The sequence below is a fragment of the Rutilus rutilus genome (assembly GCF_951802725.1).
Source record: "Rutilus rutilus genome assembly, chromosome: 12".
Lineage (NCBI taxonomy): Eukaryota > Metazoa > Chordata > Actinopteri > Cypriniformes > Leuciscidae > Rutilus > Rutilus rutilus.
This window is the reverse complement of record NC_140217.1, coordinates 27,924,707-27,942,848: the sequence shown is the minus strand read 5'-3', so window position 1 is coordinate 27,942,848 and position 18,142 is coordinate 27,924,707. Positions and strand designations below refer to the sequence as shown.

The 18,142-nt window shown below is 36.4% G+C and overlaps 1 protein-coding gene across 6 annotated transcripts in view; it reads right to left on the bottom strand.

The window, feature by feature from the left end:
* Positions 1–18,142, bottom strand: part of lrp8 (low density lipoprotein receptor-related protein 8, apolipoprotein e receptor) — a 153,934-nt gene that overhangs the window by 24,026 nt on the left and 111,766 nt on the right. For all 6 annotated transcript variants that reach the window (XM_084426309.1, XM_084426310.1, XM_084426306.1 and 3 more), the window contains exons 5-10: positions 17,141–17,524; positions 13,432–13,557; positions 11,363–11,485; positions 8,010–8,129; positions 7,612–7,737; positions 1,166–1,337 (exon numbers count right to left, since the gene is read on the bottom strand). In XM_084426309.1, the coding sequence (XP_084282435.1) occupies positions 1,166–1,337; positions 7,612–7,737; positions 8,010–8,129; positions 11,363–11,485; positions 13,432–13,557; positions 17,141–17,524 (1,051 nt within the window). The remainder of the gene's footprint in view (positions 1–1,165; positions 1,338–7,611; positions 7,738–8,009; positions 8,130–11,362; positions 11,486–13,431; positions 13,558–17,140; positions 17,525–18,142) is intronic.

Here is an 18,142-nt window from a genome sequence, read left to right as displayed (position 1 = left end):
TTGAGGTTTTAGCTGTCAACTGACATCTACACTGTTGCATCTTCACTGTAAGTACTAATTCATGCCACTCTGCACCAGGGACATAAATTAAACTCCCTGCAGACAAGCAGAAGTATTTCCATTCTTCTGAGGGGTTTATAAAGCGATAATGAACTGTCTTACGCCGTCCTAACACAAGCCCTCCTGAGGGGAGAGGGGATGAGTAATGGGACGCCTTATTGTGGGAGGTAAATTATGGGAAGCATATGGTGCGGTTGAAATGATTTAGAGATGATCCTAGAGGCTGATGTGACTCCGAGTGTTTCAGGAAGTGAGGCAGAGACTCGAGCATGACAGCCCAGCATGCACACTGGGACAGTAAAGGACAAACGCTGGTCCAGTTTTTCAGCTGCTGCTGTAGCACAGGCAGGCTGTGACAGGCTGCTGTCCGACTGATAAGATGACTTTGTTAAATGGTTGCTCGAGCTTATTCAAGACCTCCCATAAGGAATTAGAATGTCCTTTCATCAGGACAAAAATGCCTAAGATAAGTGTTTCGTTATGAAGTAAGAGAAGTAGGAAATGACAGGAATGCTGCAATACAGTATTATCGTAAAGTTAGAACATGATACAATACACGTTACCGTTCAAAAGTTTGAGGTCGGTAATATTTTTTTTATGTTTTGACTCTTATACACACCAAGGCTGCATTTATTTGCTCAGTAAAAACAACATATTGAGAAATATTATATAAATAACAATTTTGCTTCTGAAGTAAATTTACCTTGTTAACAGATATAATCAAATATAACGAGGATGCTTATGTCAGTGCATAACTCCATTACATTTTCAGCACAAGACAGAGGAAACCCAAGAAAAAGTCTGCATGAAAATGAGCAGGCAAGCAATTTCCTGCACATCTTTCAATCCATGATGCTGGTTGCAGTAAGAACATCTCCAGTAAGTCTATGGCAGCTGCTCTCATGAATTTAAATATCAGCCAGCTGAGAGTAGGCGGGTAGAGGTTCTCAAAAGAGGGCTTCAGCACGGCACCTTCTCCTCCTACCTGAGCACTGAACACTAATTGCAAACTATCCTTTTTAAATAAAGATTAAACAGCTGTCAAGTTAGGAGGCAATATGATGTGCACTGCACTACTTGTTTGGTTGTGTAATGTTGGATATACCTGAAGATCTTGCGATGGAAGAGGTCACACCAGTACATCTTGTTGGTGGAAACGTCCACATCCAGGGCCACAGCATTCTTCAGGGTCGGCACTACCTGTGTATAGTCCTTCTTCACCAGGTCTATGCGCCGGATCTCATGCCGGTTAGTAAACATAAGACATGGGCTCTTACCTATAAGGGGAACAGAAAATGTTTCATGAGTCAGCTAATTTGTTATCTTGGGATCATCCTAACAGATGATTGAGCTGATAAACCAATCAATATTAGGCCATTTTGAGATAAAAAAAGAAAAAAAAGAAAAGAAAAAGGAAACAAGTCACAAATGATATTCCGTTTGTTTCAATTAACCTACAAAAACAGACTTTTGCTTGTTTGAGAAGAGATCATAAGTCACAAACTTAGATCACATTTATGATACATTTAAGATACCAAATTCTGCAAGGTCAAGAGATTTCAATCGAACTCAAACATTTTTACATAGGATTTTTTCATAAACATAGCGAAACCACAAAGTACACATAAACCTACACAAACACACATAATCACCCACACCCATAATTTCCACAACATTCAACGAGTGAAAATAAAATAAAAAAGTATTCCTGACTTTCAGTGTCTCTTCCTTACCTCTATATGTGTTATTTGCACTCATACTATTTATTAATTAGAAATACACACTTATGGACACTTACGACTTGCACCCATGTGTAAAAGCATTGATTTCAATTTTTATTTCTCATTTCATTTGCAGAGTAGACTTGGACTACAGCATTTGTTGTTTACCCATGAATGACGTGTGTTAAGCCTGTTTTATACTTCTGCGTCGAACTCACGGCGTAGCTACGTCGTAGGCTGTGTTTAGCGCGCGTACCCTTCGGCGTACCCTGACGTGCACCTCTCCAAAAATGTAACAACGCGTCAACTCTACGCGGACACAAGCGCTGTGATTGGTCTGCTAGAACCCCTCCCTCGGGTTTCACATGCTCCCTCTGCAAGTGTAATTGCGCGTCAACGCGGACAACGACGCAGAAGTATAAATGAAAACCAACGCGTTGCCTACAGCGTAGAGGCTTCGGCGTAGGTCCGACGCAGAAGTATAAAACAGGCTTTAGTCTGCAGTGCACCTGCAGACCATGTGATTCAGGTTTCTGGGTGGCCAAAGTGGGTGTGAGTGTTTCCAGGTAATTACCTGCACTGTGGTGTTTATGCAGATATGAGCATGTGTGTGTACTGCTGGGCAGCTTAGTCACTGTGGTTTGGTGCTCAGTCATGCCAACACAAAATATCACTGACCCTCTTAGTTTATCCTCTATGTAACAGCAAGGGCACTCTCCCTTTTTCTGAGTCACGTGGTCCCCTACACTGAACAGCATTTAGATGAAAAAATATACACTTACTATACAATGACTGATTTCAACCATTTGGCAAAATTAGATTTACAGACTTTTCTATCTCCTTGGGATAGTCACAGACTTTTTTTTCCTTTTCAGCAAAAGCTTCCTTCACAGGACTGTATTATCCATGGATGCCTTCTGGTCAAGTGTTACAGACAAATGAAAGCGAAAAAGAGTGTGAAAACAGAATAATGCATGGCATGAAAGAGAGAGAGAGAGAGAGAGAGAGAGAGAGAGAGAGAGAGAGAGAGAGAGAGAGAGAGAGAGAGAATAATGAGCAGCAGGTGCTGTGTGGTCAGATGTCACTGCGCTCAGGTTTGGCAGTGATGTAGGGTGGATGATGGAACTGATGGATGAGATCTCATGTCTCTGTTATTCTCCTCCACCCTCATTCCCTCCCCACCCATCTCACCCTTTCATACTTGATCTAGTCTGAGCCAAATACTGTTTTTACTGAGGTGAGTTGGACAGGTGGATGGAAAGCCTGTTCACATTGTGTTGGAAAGAGGACATTTCCAGCTGATCTTCAGAAAGCCATCATGGACCACTGTATCATCAGCAAATATTTTCATTTTCAGCAACAGACAGGATTCAATCTCTTACCCATCTGCTGGAATGATCAATCTTTGAAAGGGAGGGTGGGAAAGAGAGAAAAATAAACAGAGAGAGAAAAATAATAAGGAGAGAGATATTATGTCCCTTCCAGCTTTAGCTGAGCTGCATCACATTTACATAAAGCAGCATGCTGACCGTCTTTGGCGTCATGACAACTTCTTTTGAGAAACACAAATCAGCACTTTCTCACATGGCCATACTGTATGTGCTATAAGCCTCTTCACTCTAAAGGTTATTCACTGCTGACTAAAGGTTTTTTCAAGCAAAAGGGCATGAACTCTTAAACTACCATGATCCTGTATTACAAAGGACTTATAATAACTCATTCTAATACTTGAAACATGGTAAAGTGTTAAGAAAAAATAAGAAAAAATACATGCTGTGAACTACATGAATTACATTTATCATTTTTATCCAATTCATTTAAGTGCTAGTAACAATATTTTTGCAGTGTATCGTTTTTATTTTTTTGTCAAAATGTAGAAAAAGAAAATAATAATCCATTCTTAATATCAGTTAGTAGCTACTGGCTGAGCAATGCTAGTATAAATTGGGATGGTAAAAAACATCAAAATAATGACAACTTAACCTTCAAAAACAGTTGCCTTACAATATTTTATGGTAAAATCCTTTTCTCAACTTATTGGGGATCCACCATCATCCTCTTATGATGTGCCATCATTTCATTTATGCTTTTGATGCACAGCTTTTCCCATCCCTTCACACACACTGTGTTCTGTTCCCAGACATCATTAACAGACCAGTCGCCGGGATCTTTGAGTCTCCCTCTCATTGTCCACTGCAATTCTACATTGTGCTTCACTTTGCTACCATTTCTTCAAATATACCTCAGCTGCTTTCAACAGCAGGTCACAGAATAAGCTCAAGGCATCAGTCCTCAAGACAACATGACACATCCCAACACGTATTTGATTTCCTCCACACCGCAGACAGGCATCACCCTATTGGCTGACACCCAGTGTGCAGAGCAGAGACAGTGTGACATAGTTTCCTCAATTTCTGGTGTCATATATAGGAAGTGAGGTGATGGAAAACAGGTGGAAGTGAAAGCATGAAGATAATCAAATGAGTGTGTGGGTGTAAAACTCTGACTGATAAGTAACAAAGGAAAAAGAAGGAGACAGACATGAAAAAGTGCCCGTCATTTCCTATAACCCCCTCAAGTCATGTCACTCAGCTGAGTCTCACACTAAGGCTAAATTACATGGCTCAGACTTACTCTCAACAGGTGAGTGACCTCACGCTCATAATGACAGTATGTGACAGGCCTATGAGAGAGCTGGATACGATACGGATATTGCTCTATAGTATAATACTGGGTTCCCTTCCCACTATTTTTGAACAATGAATCTCCATGATTTTCAACCTTCCTTCTAACCCTTTGTCTGAAATTATCCATTTTAAGGGCCTGCGCCTTTAAGGGTTGTAAGTAAACGGACACAATTATGATGAAACATTATCAACAGCCATTCACTACTGCACAAATAAGTGTTTGGAAAACATTACCCATATAAACCTGTCATTTACAGACAAAGCATTATGAAATCATTTACTTACGGTTTGGGATGCAGCTACTGTCAGATTCAATGCAGTTGGATGCTTCATTTATCAACAAGTTTCTTTGCAAACTCTCCATTACAATGTGCCTCGTTTACAAAACAAAATGCTCAGAACAAACATTTAATCCTGTCCAACGCTATCCAGGACACCATTAAAATAAACCATCTATTTGTTTCAGACGATGGGATGCTTCTGAAAGTCTGTATACTATATTAGTGTAGACTGTGTCAGTGATTATAATGGGTTCTATTTGCTTTTGATGTGACACGATGCTCACATCCAGTGTAGGCAAATAACAGCCGTTAAGACACTGAACGCTAGTGGGCGGAGCCTATGGTGCGATGATGTATAACTATTTGTCAATGGTTGCTGTTTTGTAGAATATATACTGTATAGTAAATGATCTATAAATAACTGAATAAATTACAGAACGTTTTGGTGAATTATCATTTTATGGGGATTTGCACTCCATTTGGTGGTGTGGCTCATATGTATACAAATAATGAGTGACTACCGCAAATTTGCCTTTCATTTATAATATTTGTCTCTTCAAATCTAAACAAACTGATTATGTTAATTCAGATGTAACAGAATATTTAATTAAAATAATGCATGCAGTATCGAGCGATGATGCTCATTTCTTTAGTATCACATATGAAAGGCACTGTCTGTTTTGTTCTGTTTGGCTGCAGTTGAAAGAATAAAAAACCTGAATCTGATATTGGTCTGGTCATGTTTCGTTTTACTAACAGGGTCACTGACTGCACTCTGCACTCTCTATTCATATCACAAGTCATTATAGCACCCAAAGGCCATATTTGCAGTTACTATTGTGTCTAAAAAATGGCTGTCATGCCCAAAAAACTAAAGTCTGGGAACACGGCGCATAAAAGCACATCTCCCTCTTATCTTTAATGTGCCTCCACCTGATATGTTTATGAAAGGGAGCAGGCGGTTAGAAAAATAGAAAGAGAAAGAGTTATTTTACATTTTGAAAGATATACCTGTGGCAAAAACATCAAGCTATTAAAATGATTTAATAGCTTTTCCAGGCACACCAAAAAGGATGAAGAAAAAGCGTGAAGTGTGATTTAAAACACACAGATCACTGAAACGTATTAAAAGTGAATTTAGTATGGCTGATAAATATAACATTTCTGATTTTACTTTAATTCTGCATTTGTAATTTTGAACACAATACTTCCACTTCATATCATGGAACTATACATATATATATATGAATTATACTAAATATCTTGCTTTGCACTAAGATTCAGTAAGTTCTGTAACTTACAACACAAACCTATATGGATATAACTGACCTGAACACAATAACAACAGAATGCAATTTCTGAAGAGTGAAATCACTTCACTAAGTTTTCAGTGAGCTGTTTAGCTCGAGGGAATGTTTTTTTTTACGCCGGCTTTACACAGTGCATTTAATGACAGTGTTCCTCAAGCTGTCATCCAGCCTACTGGGAGTGCTGGAAATGCACTGAAGTTTTACACAGGCTGGTCAGGCAAATGAAGGACAATAAAGACAAGCTTCATTAGGTTCACAAAACCCCTCACACAATTACAAAACATGACATGTAGCACCAATAGGGCTGTATGATATTAAAGAAAAATGCGATATGCAATAACTCGTTAAATAATGCAATATTCAATATGATAATGCTTTAAGTATGTAAAATAAATGTAAATTATATTTAAAAACTGAAAATATCAACAACATACATGCTTTACATCCTTTTTATGAGAAGAGAGCATCCCTATAACTTCTAAAAGTTAACAGCAGTATTTTACTGAAGGATTACATAAAAAGCGTAATTTTAACGTCAGTGTAAAACAAACTAAATTAGGTTTATTTAACAACAGAAATTCAATAATCAAATGTAAAAATAAAACACTGCTTAGTCTTCACTGTATGAATTAAATATACACTGATTCTTATATTAAAGCTACAAATGTTATTCAGTCAAGAGCAGTGAGTGATTTTGTCTTTTGATTAACATTAAGCACACAGACAGAAGCAGGATTATTAGGCTGCTGTCACTTTAAGAGCTAATGCACGGATCCAATATACCGTTACGCTCACGCTTTCTTTCTCAACTGTTTACTCCATTTAAGACATAACTGACAGTGTTTACTTGAATACTAACCAAGATGGGCATTTTTACATAATTCTGTGTATGTTTGGCCATATAAGCTGTGGAAGAGATCGGGATTACGAGCAGTTCGAGAGGTGGATTCCTGTGCGTGTGAGTACTTTGCTTATTGCATTAAGCATGTCACACGTATGTAACAGTCATGTGTCCAGTCTATTCTCTGCTGTCTGCGTCAACCTAAAATTTAGATCTGATTACACATAACTTTGAAAACATCTGTAAATAATTTTTATTATGTTTGTCCCAACTATTGACAAACCTAAGTAATTAATAAAGAAATCCAGATAGTTTCAAAGTTATTTCCCCTTTTTGAAAGGGTAAGACATAATTAAATATACTGCTGTCCATTTAAAATGAAGAGACCATTTTATTTGTCGATAACACAGTATATTGAAAACATTTCTATAAAGATAATAAATACATTATTTACTGTTGTGGTGTAATATAGTTATATGCAGAAATTCAGATATTTTCTTTTGTCCCTTTTTTGAAAAGCTAAATAATACCATAATTATTTTTAACCTATCACATTTTTAAACAAATATCGCAAAATATCTCATATCTGATAAACAAAAATGTTATGGTTAAAATTTCTCACACCATTAGTATGTGAAAAAAAGTGTTAATTTTGGATCCTGGTCCAGAATAGTGATGGATGGAGATGCTTTTGTAAGCTAAGTGTCTTACCCACTGCTTTACACGTCTTTGTAACTGGGTCCATCTCGTAGCCCTCGTAGCATTCACATTTGTAGTCGCCTTTGAGGTTGATACATATTTGACTGCAGGCGTCAGGGTTCTCGCATTCGTCTATGTCTGGAGAGGACCATCAGAAAAGCATTAGTAACAGAGCAGAGATACACAGAGAACAGAGGCTTTTGTAGTAGAGTGTCCACAGACAAGATAAATGATGCTTTAAAACACCATCTGGGGATTTCTCTACTATCAATTTTAAAGGGATGACGCTGAGAGTAAACAAATCATAGATGTTCACAATGCAGGAACAACAGAGGGCTCTTGGGAAAATGGGTAAAATGTAGTCTTGCACAGCATCAAAATGTTGGTATCTAAGATAAAATTCATGTTACCTCCGCAAGTCTTCTTGTCCAGGAGCTTGTAGCCCGAGGGGCATTCACACTCATAGCCGATCTGACGGTCCTTACATATGTGAGAGCAGCCGCCATTGCTAATGGCACATTCATTCAGACCTACGACAGAAAAAAAAACAACAAAGGTGGAGTCAAAGGTCAGCATACCTAGCAGGAATTGGACTGAAAGTACCCATGGCGACATTGACAGCAGCTAATGGTGGTCTGCTTCTTTCTAATTTTCTTGGTTGAGCTTCATGTTTGTGTGAAGACTTTATGAGAAAGTGATGAGGTAAGTGCAATCTAACTGAAAGACTGACAGAGTAATATGGCAAAGGTCTTGCCATTATTACACTCGATAGCTCCCTCCATTACAGATGACAGGGAGAATACACGTATATCACTTTTCATCTCTACATTATGTCTGCTCTTACTGACCCAATAAAAAGCAACAAAATATTACCACAATTACCACAAGAAGGTTTAACTTCTGTTTTATTAACCCATTTAAGACTCAACCACAGATTTACTGCAAAGTAACTTAAACTTTTCAGCCTGAAACTTCAAAACCTTGTCCACAAATGTCATGTAAACAGCAGGTTTATTTTTTTACAGTTGACATTTTTTTACTATGACTCTCATATCATAGAAGAATGATAATAATAAATCTGAATAAACAAATATTTACTGTAGCAAGCAAGCAAATAATATATATATATATATATATATATATATATTATTGGCTTTGTAAATTATAGTAAATATTTCATAAAGACATATATATATAATTTACAAAGCCAATAAAAAGAATAAATAATTTGTAAGGTAAATAAATACATAAATTAATTCATTCTATTTGTTTGTGGATATTAATGTGACTTGGTGTGCATGTATAACTCAAGAAACCAGCCTGACAGAACAAAAAAAAAAAGACAGGTGGAGGAAGAAAGACAGCAAGAGAAAGAGAGAAAGAGAAGAATAGCTGATGCTAATGCTGAGGAACAGCTGACAGAAGGAGATAGACGGAGGACAGGAACATCACAGGAAGTTCAAGTGAAATAAGGGAAAGGAAAGACAGTAGAATGAAAGGAGACAGGGCAAAGACCTAGATAGCGAGCAAGAGAAAAGCACACTCAAAAATCGAGTGAGAGACGCTCTCCGACAAGCCAGGAACAGTATTTTCTCCAGGCCATATATGAATCATGTATAACAAGTAAAGGATGCACTATTGAATGTGGTATAAGCGTAATCCCTGGCACCAGTCCTAGTGATTTAGCATGCATAGCTGCAGTGGCCCACTTGGAGCCGATCCAGAATGCACAGGGCTCAAAGGGGGGCATCTGTCGTGCGTTAGGTGCCTGTACTAATCTCATCTGTTGAGTGGAGGGACCCACAAGGAAATTAAAGACTATACTGAAGAGCCACTGTGGGAAGATGTATTTTACATTTAAGATTGATACAAGAGTCAACATAACCAGGGAAAGAAAGAGAGTCCTATGAGATAAGATATGGTCCTAAATACCATATTGATCACATTAACATACAGATGCAAGAAAAGGTGAAGTGTGCAATATGTCATAGCAATACCAAACCGAACAGCCAAAATAACTCGGTTTTTACATTTTATGAAGAAAACGTGGGTGGTTTTACCACTGTACACCTCACCACCACTATTTTACAGTGTTGTGGGTGGTTGTTAGAGCATTGCTGAGCAGATAACTATTTTGAGTAGTTGCTAGGTGCTTGCTAGCGTGTTCTGGGTGGTTTCAAGGTGACTACGCACAAGACAAATATTCTTGTCACTATATGCCTTTTGTCTGAGCTTTTTGCACAGCAGAATACTGTTTGTGAGCATCACCATGTCATAGTTTTATGTAACAGCAGCAGTTCTGGGCATGTGACTAACAGCACAAATCCTATTGGTTGAACAGTTTTCTTTGCAGTGTGGTGGAAAAGATATTAGAACACTTCTCCGTAAAAAATCTCTCACATTGACAGTCTGAACAGACACATTAATGGCTGTTTATTCAAATAAATATACCAAATTTTCACACCAGGTATTCATCTTGGAGTGAACAGACCTTTAGTCTTTGGGACTTTTTTACTCAATTGATTGTCTTCCAGGCAAAATTATTAATCTGATTGTTGTGAAAGTTTACATACTTTCCTAAGCAGGGTTATTATAGTTAACTAAAAGTAAAAGTATTAAAAAAATTTTTTATTGAAATAAAGACCAAAAAAAAAAAAAAAAAAAAAAATTAGATGAAAACTGAATAAAAATTAGCAATGTTGCTTTGACTGAAATTTGAAGATGAAGCACTACAATTACTATCTGTAAATAAATAAAAACTAAACCTGAAATAAATATAACTTAAATCAAAATAGTAATTAAAATCGCCCATAGCAAAATGAGTAAAACATTTCCAAAAAATAAAATAAAAAAAATAAATAAATGATATATATATATATATATATATAAATAAATAAAAGCCATTCAAAATGTAAAATACTAATAAAAACTATAATTGTATACAAAATCAAATACTAAAATAACACTGCTTTACAAGAAGGCTAAATATGAAAAATAGTTGCATTCGGTATGATGAACAAACAACGATTCCATCTGCCATTACTTGCGCAAATAGGTAGTTGAGCCAGAAGTTGAGATCTTAAACAGCTCAAACAAAATGAGCCCCACTTAAGCATCTACACGCTTCAGAAGAATGCATTTTAACATAAAAAAAAATACACACTCCACATAAAATATGGCATTTTCAGCTACAACTTATCACTGAAGAAAAAGTCCACTTCCACAGTGTGATGAAAGATAAGAAAATAGAAAAAGGAAAAAGAGATCTATGGGAACCTGCATTCTCTCTGGAGAGGAGAGCATGCTGTTCACCATGTATGATTGCGCCTGAGGGAAGACTCACACTTTGATCCTAATGATCCCTCTGTGGGTTGTTGGCCCTTGATCAAGTGAAGCCTCTAATAAGCCAACACTGCTATAAGCTTAAATGCTGGTCTAGGATCAGTTTTCCCTCTCCAAATTCAACGTTATTAGTGAGAAAGAAAAAGCTAACCCTATCACTGGCTGCTGGCAACTTCATTTGCCATACACATATGGAATGCAATGTTTTCATCTCTGTAAATTGTAAAAGTTTATCTTTGGCTTTCCACACTAAAACAATAAATTAAACACACAACTTACATAAAAGTCCTATAAATCAAAATAAAATAAACTCATATAAAATAAAAGTCCCAAAGTCTGAAACTAAGTAAAATATAACTACAACAATAAACAAATTATTTTTAACGCATTTGTGTATTTGTGCAAAAGTGGCTCAACTCACCGCACTCCTTCACGGGCTCATCAGACCAGTCCTTGCAGTCCTTGATACTGTCGCACACTTTGCTGCTATCAACACACTCCCCGCTCTTACACATGAACTTCAGTGGACCTTCACATTTGGTGGCTGTGAAGGACACAATGATGTATGAAGAGCACAAAATATGAAACGGCGTTAAACAAAACACATTTTCAAATGACACTCATTGCATGAATGTTCATATTGCACTTTGCCATTCAATGATAATAGACCGTGACAAGAGGCTTCCAACGCTTGAAGTCACACTTCAAGCTCAAAACAAGTACATAAAAGCACCATAAAAGTAGTGCATGTAATTTAAAGACTCCTTGTGGTAAGTTTTTAATGTTGTTTATATGTTTATGTGGTGTTTTTAATATACTTTTTAGACAAACCATGTGCAAATTCATAAGTCAATTCCACTGCTGAGTATTTTCTCCTTAAAACTGCCGTGAAAAATAAATAAAAACGGTCTCAAAAATGTAGTTTGAAATTGTCATTGTTCCTTACGTCACAAAATATCTTGTAACCAATTATGTCAACGTGCTGGCGGGCTTTAGCATTTCATCATTAACTACCTGTATAATTCACTCTTCCACTTCTTCTGAATCAGTTTCTGGTTCAAACATTTACGGTTGAATTAAACCAGTATTTCCACTCGCCATTGTGTAGCGTTTACTACAGTAAAGTTGAGCGAGTGGATCCCTGAAATGGTGTGAGTGAGTGAGTGGAGGCAGGGCTCATTGGCACATTTATGGATCCGTGTACTAAATGAAGCAAGGGTGTAGAGTTACATTCAAGCTATTTTAAGGCATGAATAAAAAAAATTCACAGGAAAAGACGTTTAAATATGTCATTCAAAAAGGGATACTGACTACACAGGGACTTTAACACCATATCTCAAATCTTCTAAAACCATTATAATAGCTCTGTGTGAAAAACAGACTAAAATCTAAGGCTTCAAAAGATCTGGAACATAATGCATGAATTAAAAGTGACAACTTATTTAGTACGTATGTGTCCTTTTTGGATCTTGATTGGTCACAGTACGTTTCAAAAGGACAATAGCGTTCAAAAGTTTGGGGTTGGTGAATATCTAATGTTTTTTTTAAAGAAGACTCTTATGCTCACCAAGACTGCATTTATTTGATCAAAAATACCATAAAGCTGTAATATTGTGAACAAGGATAACACTTTACAATAAATGTTTTCTATTTTAACAAATTTCAAAATATAATTTATTCCTGTGATAGCAAAGCTGAATTTTCAGCAGCCATTATTGCAGCCAGTGTCACATGACCCTTCAGAAATAATTTGAATATGCTGATTTGGTGCTCAAGTCACATTTGTATAATTATTATCAATGTTGAAAACAGTTGTGCTGCTTAATATATTTGTGGAAATCATTATAAATGTCTTGATTGGCATGTTTGATCCATTTAATGCACCCTTGTTGAAAAAAAAAAAAGTACAGTAGAGTATGGGAGCACTGAGCACATTCTGTCAAACATCTTTGCGTTTCAGAAAAAAAAGCAAGTCATTTGGAATGACATGAGGGTAATTAAATGAGAGAATTTTTGCAACATAATTTATCCATACAGGACATAATCTAGGATAAACATTGTTTTCTGCCTGGTCTTGGAAGAACCTTCCTATCAACCAACCATAGCCCTAATCCTATCTCTACACCTAATCACAGATCATTGATTGGTTGACAGGAATGTTGTTCCAAGACCAGCAAAGGATGTTGATCCTATGTCCTACTTAAATCATGTTTTGCTTCACTAATCAGGTACTCTGTAGCCATTGGATAATTCATCTTTTGAGGTGAATTTGATTGAAGCTGCCATATGGGAAGTGTGCCCTGAAACTCTGGAATCATGTAGGAGTACATCTGTTTGGTCTTGTAGTGCTTTGTGTGAATGCAAACTTGATTGGGGCTACATAATTGGCCGGATGCACTCTACTCTTTCATCTTCACTCAAAATGCTGCTAGAAGAGGCTAATCAAAAGAGAGAGGGTGAAGAGAGAGGGAGACTGTTGAAGTTACTCACTTTTGTTGATGCAGCCAGCCTCGTCGCTGAAATCTGGACAGTCGTGAACTTTGTTACACTGTTTAGTGCCGTGAATGCAGGAGCCGTCGCCGCACTGGAACTCATCAGGACGGCAGGTCAGCACAGCTGTAAGACAGAAGCATGTTTATGTAGGACTATCAATCCTGTGGTCATTCCACCTAGTGTCAGTTATCTACTGAATGAATCTACTGACAATCAGGTCAAAAGAATGAGTAAATAATTTACTGGGAAAAAAAAATTGCATCATGGTTTTCAAAGAAAAATTAAGCAGCACAACTGTTGACAACAAGTTGCTGTTTACTGTTTACTTTCAGAAACAAAACAAAAATCTTTAAACGATTATAATAAATTATTTTTTGCATATCTTATTTGCTACTGTACTATTATATTATATGAAATATATATCAGTATTGTATCGCATTAAATAATCCTACTCTCAAGACATCTGTCAGCATCATATATCTGTCCATCGCAAATGTACACAGCAGCTATAAGCAGTATTGGGGCTAACATATTACAAGTAACAAAAGTTACGTAATCTGATTACTTTTATCAAATAATAAGTAAAGCATTACTTTTAAATTTACAACAAAATATCTGAGTTGATCTTTTTCAAATAAGTACCAGAAGTTACTTTGGTTTCCCATTTATTGACTGACACCTCTCCAATCCACATGTTGAGAGAAATGAGGAGTGAGTGCAGAGGAGTTGTGTGCACTGTGTAAACATGATGCTTACTGCAGTTCTAGACTAAATGTGAGCATGCATTTACTCATCTCACTTGCACAAAAACAGATTCAGTATTCCTCAAAATGAGTAAAAACTGTGAAATGCAAACTCAATATTATGCAAACCTGCAATAATTACATTTTAAATAATACTAATATACTTTATGTATTTAATCTCACTTTGTTAACCAATGTCTTTGCTGCTGACATTCAATGATCCAATTCAACCATATAAATAAGCAAAAAATAGTTGTGTAAACAATTTTTTTATTGCTACGGCCCTCTATAATTGTACAGGCATGAATTTGTATGTCCTTTTGCCTGACGCTTATAAATTTCAGTTTTGGTTAGAAAGGGCCTTTACATTTGCCTTTTTTAGAAGTCCAGCCCAGAAATCAAAAAGTAACGTAAAAGTAATGTAATGCATTACTTTCCATAAAAAGTCAAAAAAAAATTTTTTACACAATTTGCTACTTTTTTGAGAGTAAAGCAATATTGTAACGCATTACTTTTAAAAGTAACTTTCCCCAACACTGAATATAAGTCTCTTTGGATAAAAGAATCTGCCAAATAAACAAATGTAAATGTAAAGGACTAAGGTAAAGCCATGAGATGAGATGAGATGTCAGATAAAACATGCATACTAAAGCACTCACCATCAAACTTTTATAATAATCACCCATCCCGCATGCATGTGTGTGAAGCTTTGGTTGTAAAACAGCAAATGGTTTTGGCTTTTACCTCCTGTCAGATCTCAAAGTAATAGCTTATTTGCAAGAGAGTTTCCTCAGAAAAAAGCTCTGAACATTAAAAACAATCAGTTACTTTGGGGCATAAGGGATCACACTGAGGAAAGAAAAATGTGCTGTTCGGCAAAGAAAGGTCTTAATTTCTCAGTTTCAGCTTTTAAAATCCCTTTAATCTTTCATACAGTGTACTTTAGAGGAGCTGCGGACGGAGAACATCCACTGTGATAAATTTCAGGAGAGCACATTATTGTGCATTTTGTTAACGCTTCTAATTTAACTACATTTCCAATAATGCACAATGTTACTTGTGTTTCTGAAAAAAATTCCAGTGTTAATTCGGTGAATACTGAAGTGAGTAAAAGACCAGCCACGCTATGTGTGTCGTACTTACCAGTGTGAGCCGTTATATTCTTTAAAAAAAAAAACGCAATACACATCATATAAACTGCGACTATACACTGTATACTTCTGGCCTATATATTTGCCCTGTTTTCCTGTAAAAAAATAAATAAATCTAACCATCCTTGAAACAAAATAGATTTGAGTGAGAAGCTAAATATTACTACAATAATATTAATCAGTTTAAGTTGAACAACTAAAAGTACTAAGTAAATTAAAACTAAAACTGAACTTTTTTTTTTCTAAATCAAAAACTCATGATACAAAAAAACACATGATAATGAAATGAAAATATAAAAATAAAAGGTAATTCAAAATATATAAAAAACAAAACAAAGGTTACACTTAATGTGAATGTGATGTAGTTACATTGTGCTTACTCCAAATAAGTACTGAGTGATATCAATTAACTGCATTAACTTTCTATACAGTTACGGTTAGGATTTGGTTTAGGGTTAGTTTTAATTATGCATAATTGACTGTTATTACTATAGTAAGAACATATAGTAACGTGTAACCATGTCAGCTCAAATAAAGTGTTACCAAAACAAATATTTTGATACTTATATACAAATAATACATAAAATAACACTGGAAATAACATAAAAACAACCTTTACCCGCAAAGAAAAAATATCTAATCTAAACCCAATAAATTATAATGCAAAATTACCTAAATATGACTTTGGTGACAAATAGTATATGACAAAAAGTATTTTGGGGAGGGCACACAATTCTCTACAGGAATCCTACAGTGAGGCAACTCTGAGAGCACTCTGCCATTCCTCAAAACACACTTGTTGCCTAGCAACCAACAAGATTCGGGCACATTACCATGCTGCTACCACAGTAGTTTACATGGCACCCATGGACAAAGAACATCATTATCTCAAACACACACACATGCTAGAACAAACTGTACACATCTGTGGGCACATACCCTGCATTAGCATGCACATGAAAACAAACAATTGTCAGCTGCTTGTTTTGTGTGTTCAGGATTACGTGTGCTCAAACAAACACATGATTGTTTCCTAGTGCTTCGTCGAGAAACAAATCTTTCAATATAAAGTTAATAAACATTCACACTGACTGACTCTGATTCGATTGTATTATAAATCAATTAAAAACATGATAAATTACGATATGGCAATTAATTAATCGGCTTATTTGCATGTATCAATTAACATTTTCCAAAGACGTTTAATTATTGTGGCAAAGGATTGAATAGGCATTACGAAAAGAGGCTTTGGAAGTCAACAGTGCAGCATGTTCAAAACAGTGTCAATCTTTTAAGTTGTACTAAATCAACATGTTAAAATGACATTTCTAATAATATACACTTTAACAGAAAGAAATAAAATAAATTTTACTAGCATTTTTTACTAGAATCTAGCATTTTTTATGAACATTATTTTAAGCAAAGTCAATACACTGACCTTGTGAGGCTATGAACCAAAAACAACGTAATGATTTTGCTGTTATGTGTGCAATGCATGTTTGTTAACAGAATGAACAGACAATAGGGCCCTGATTCTAAATGAACAACATTTTCCATGAGTACACCGTGTGCTTTACTACTTTTCTAGCACGTGATAGTAATTTAGAATGAAAATAATGACAAGAACAGCATGTATGCAGCATTAAGGAGGCATGTAATGCAGCCAAGTGGTAAAACTGATTATTAATTCAATTAATTAACTCATTCACCATGCAGCAAGCCTCACCAATGTTAATACCTTAGGAAACATGTGCTTGAGAATGATAACAGTGATCAATATATTAAAGACATTTAGTGTTCTTGTACACTTACGACAGTTGGCCTCATCAGACTTGTCCTTGCAGTCTACATCCCCGTCGCATTTCCAGTTAAGGTGAATGCACTCTCCGCTCCTGCACCGAAACTCCCCTGCAGAGCAATGGGGCTTTTGAGGCTCCGTCCTACGACTGCACCGTTCCAGAGATTCGTCCGACTTGTCTTTGCAGTCGGGGTCTCCGTCGCAGCTCCACGGCGCTGGGATACACTCAGAGTCGTTACAGCGGAACTCGTGCGGCCCGCAGGTGCTGGCGGTGGCCGCCGTGCACTTCTCCTCATCGCTGCCGTCGCCGCAGTCATCATCTCCGTCACAGACGAACGTGGGAGCCACGCACAGACGGTTACGGCACTGGAACTCTTTAGAAGGGCAAGCCTTGGCGTCTGGAAAAAAGAACAGTGTACTTTAGTAGCACAAGGTCTTAAACAGTCAAGTCTCCTCAAAAAGTTCCTTTTTGTCATAATGAACCATTCCTTATAAAACGTTGTCATAATGACATTACCATTCTTCAGGAAGTAAAATGGTCAAGGACAAGCTAAAGTCTCCCTTTCAATGTTTTTTTTTCCTTTACATTTGTGTTTGAGAGCTGATAATTGAAAAGAGGATATTTGTAGAAATATCAGCATCTAATTCGGTCACACTTTAGATTAGGGTCCAATTCTCACTATTAACTACTACGACTTTTGCTTCAAACTCCTAATTACTGCTTATAAATAGTCAGTAAGGTAGTTGTTACATTTTGGTATTGGTAGGAATTGGGTAGGATTAGGAATGTATAATAAAATAAGGCATTAATATGTGCTTTAGAAGTACTAATAAACAGCCAAAATCCTAGTAATATGCATTACTAGTATGCACTAGTCAGCACTATCTCTTTCAAAAAAAAAAAAAAAAACACCCTTGTAGTTTTATGGCCTTATAATGCCAATTTAAACTGTCTACCCATTTTACACCAACCTCATTTTATTCATAACATAATTTTATCAAACAGGAAAAAGGAA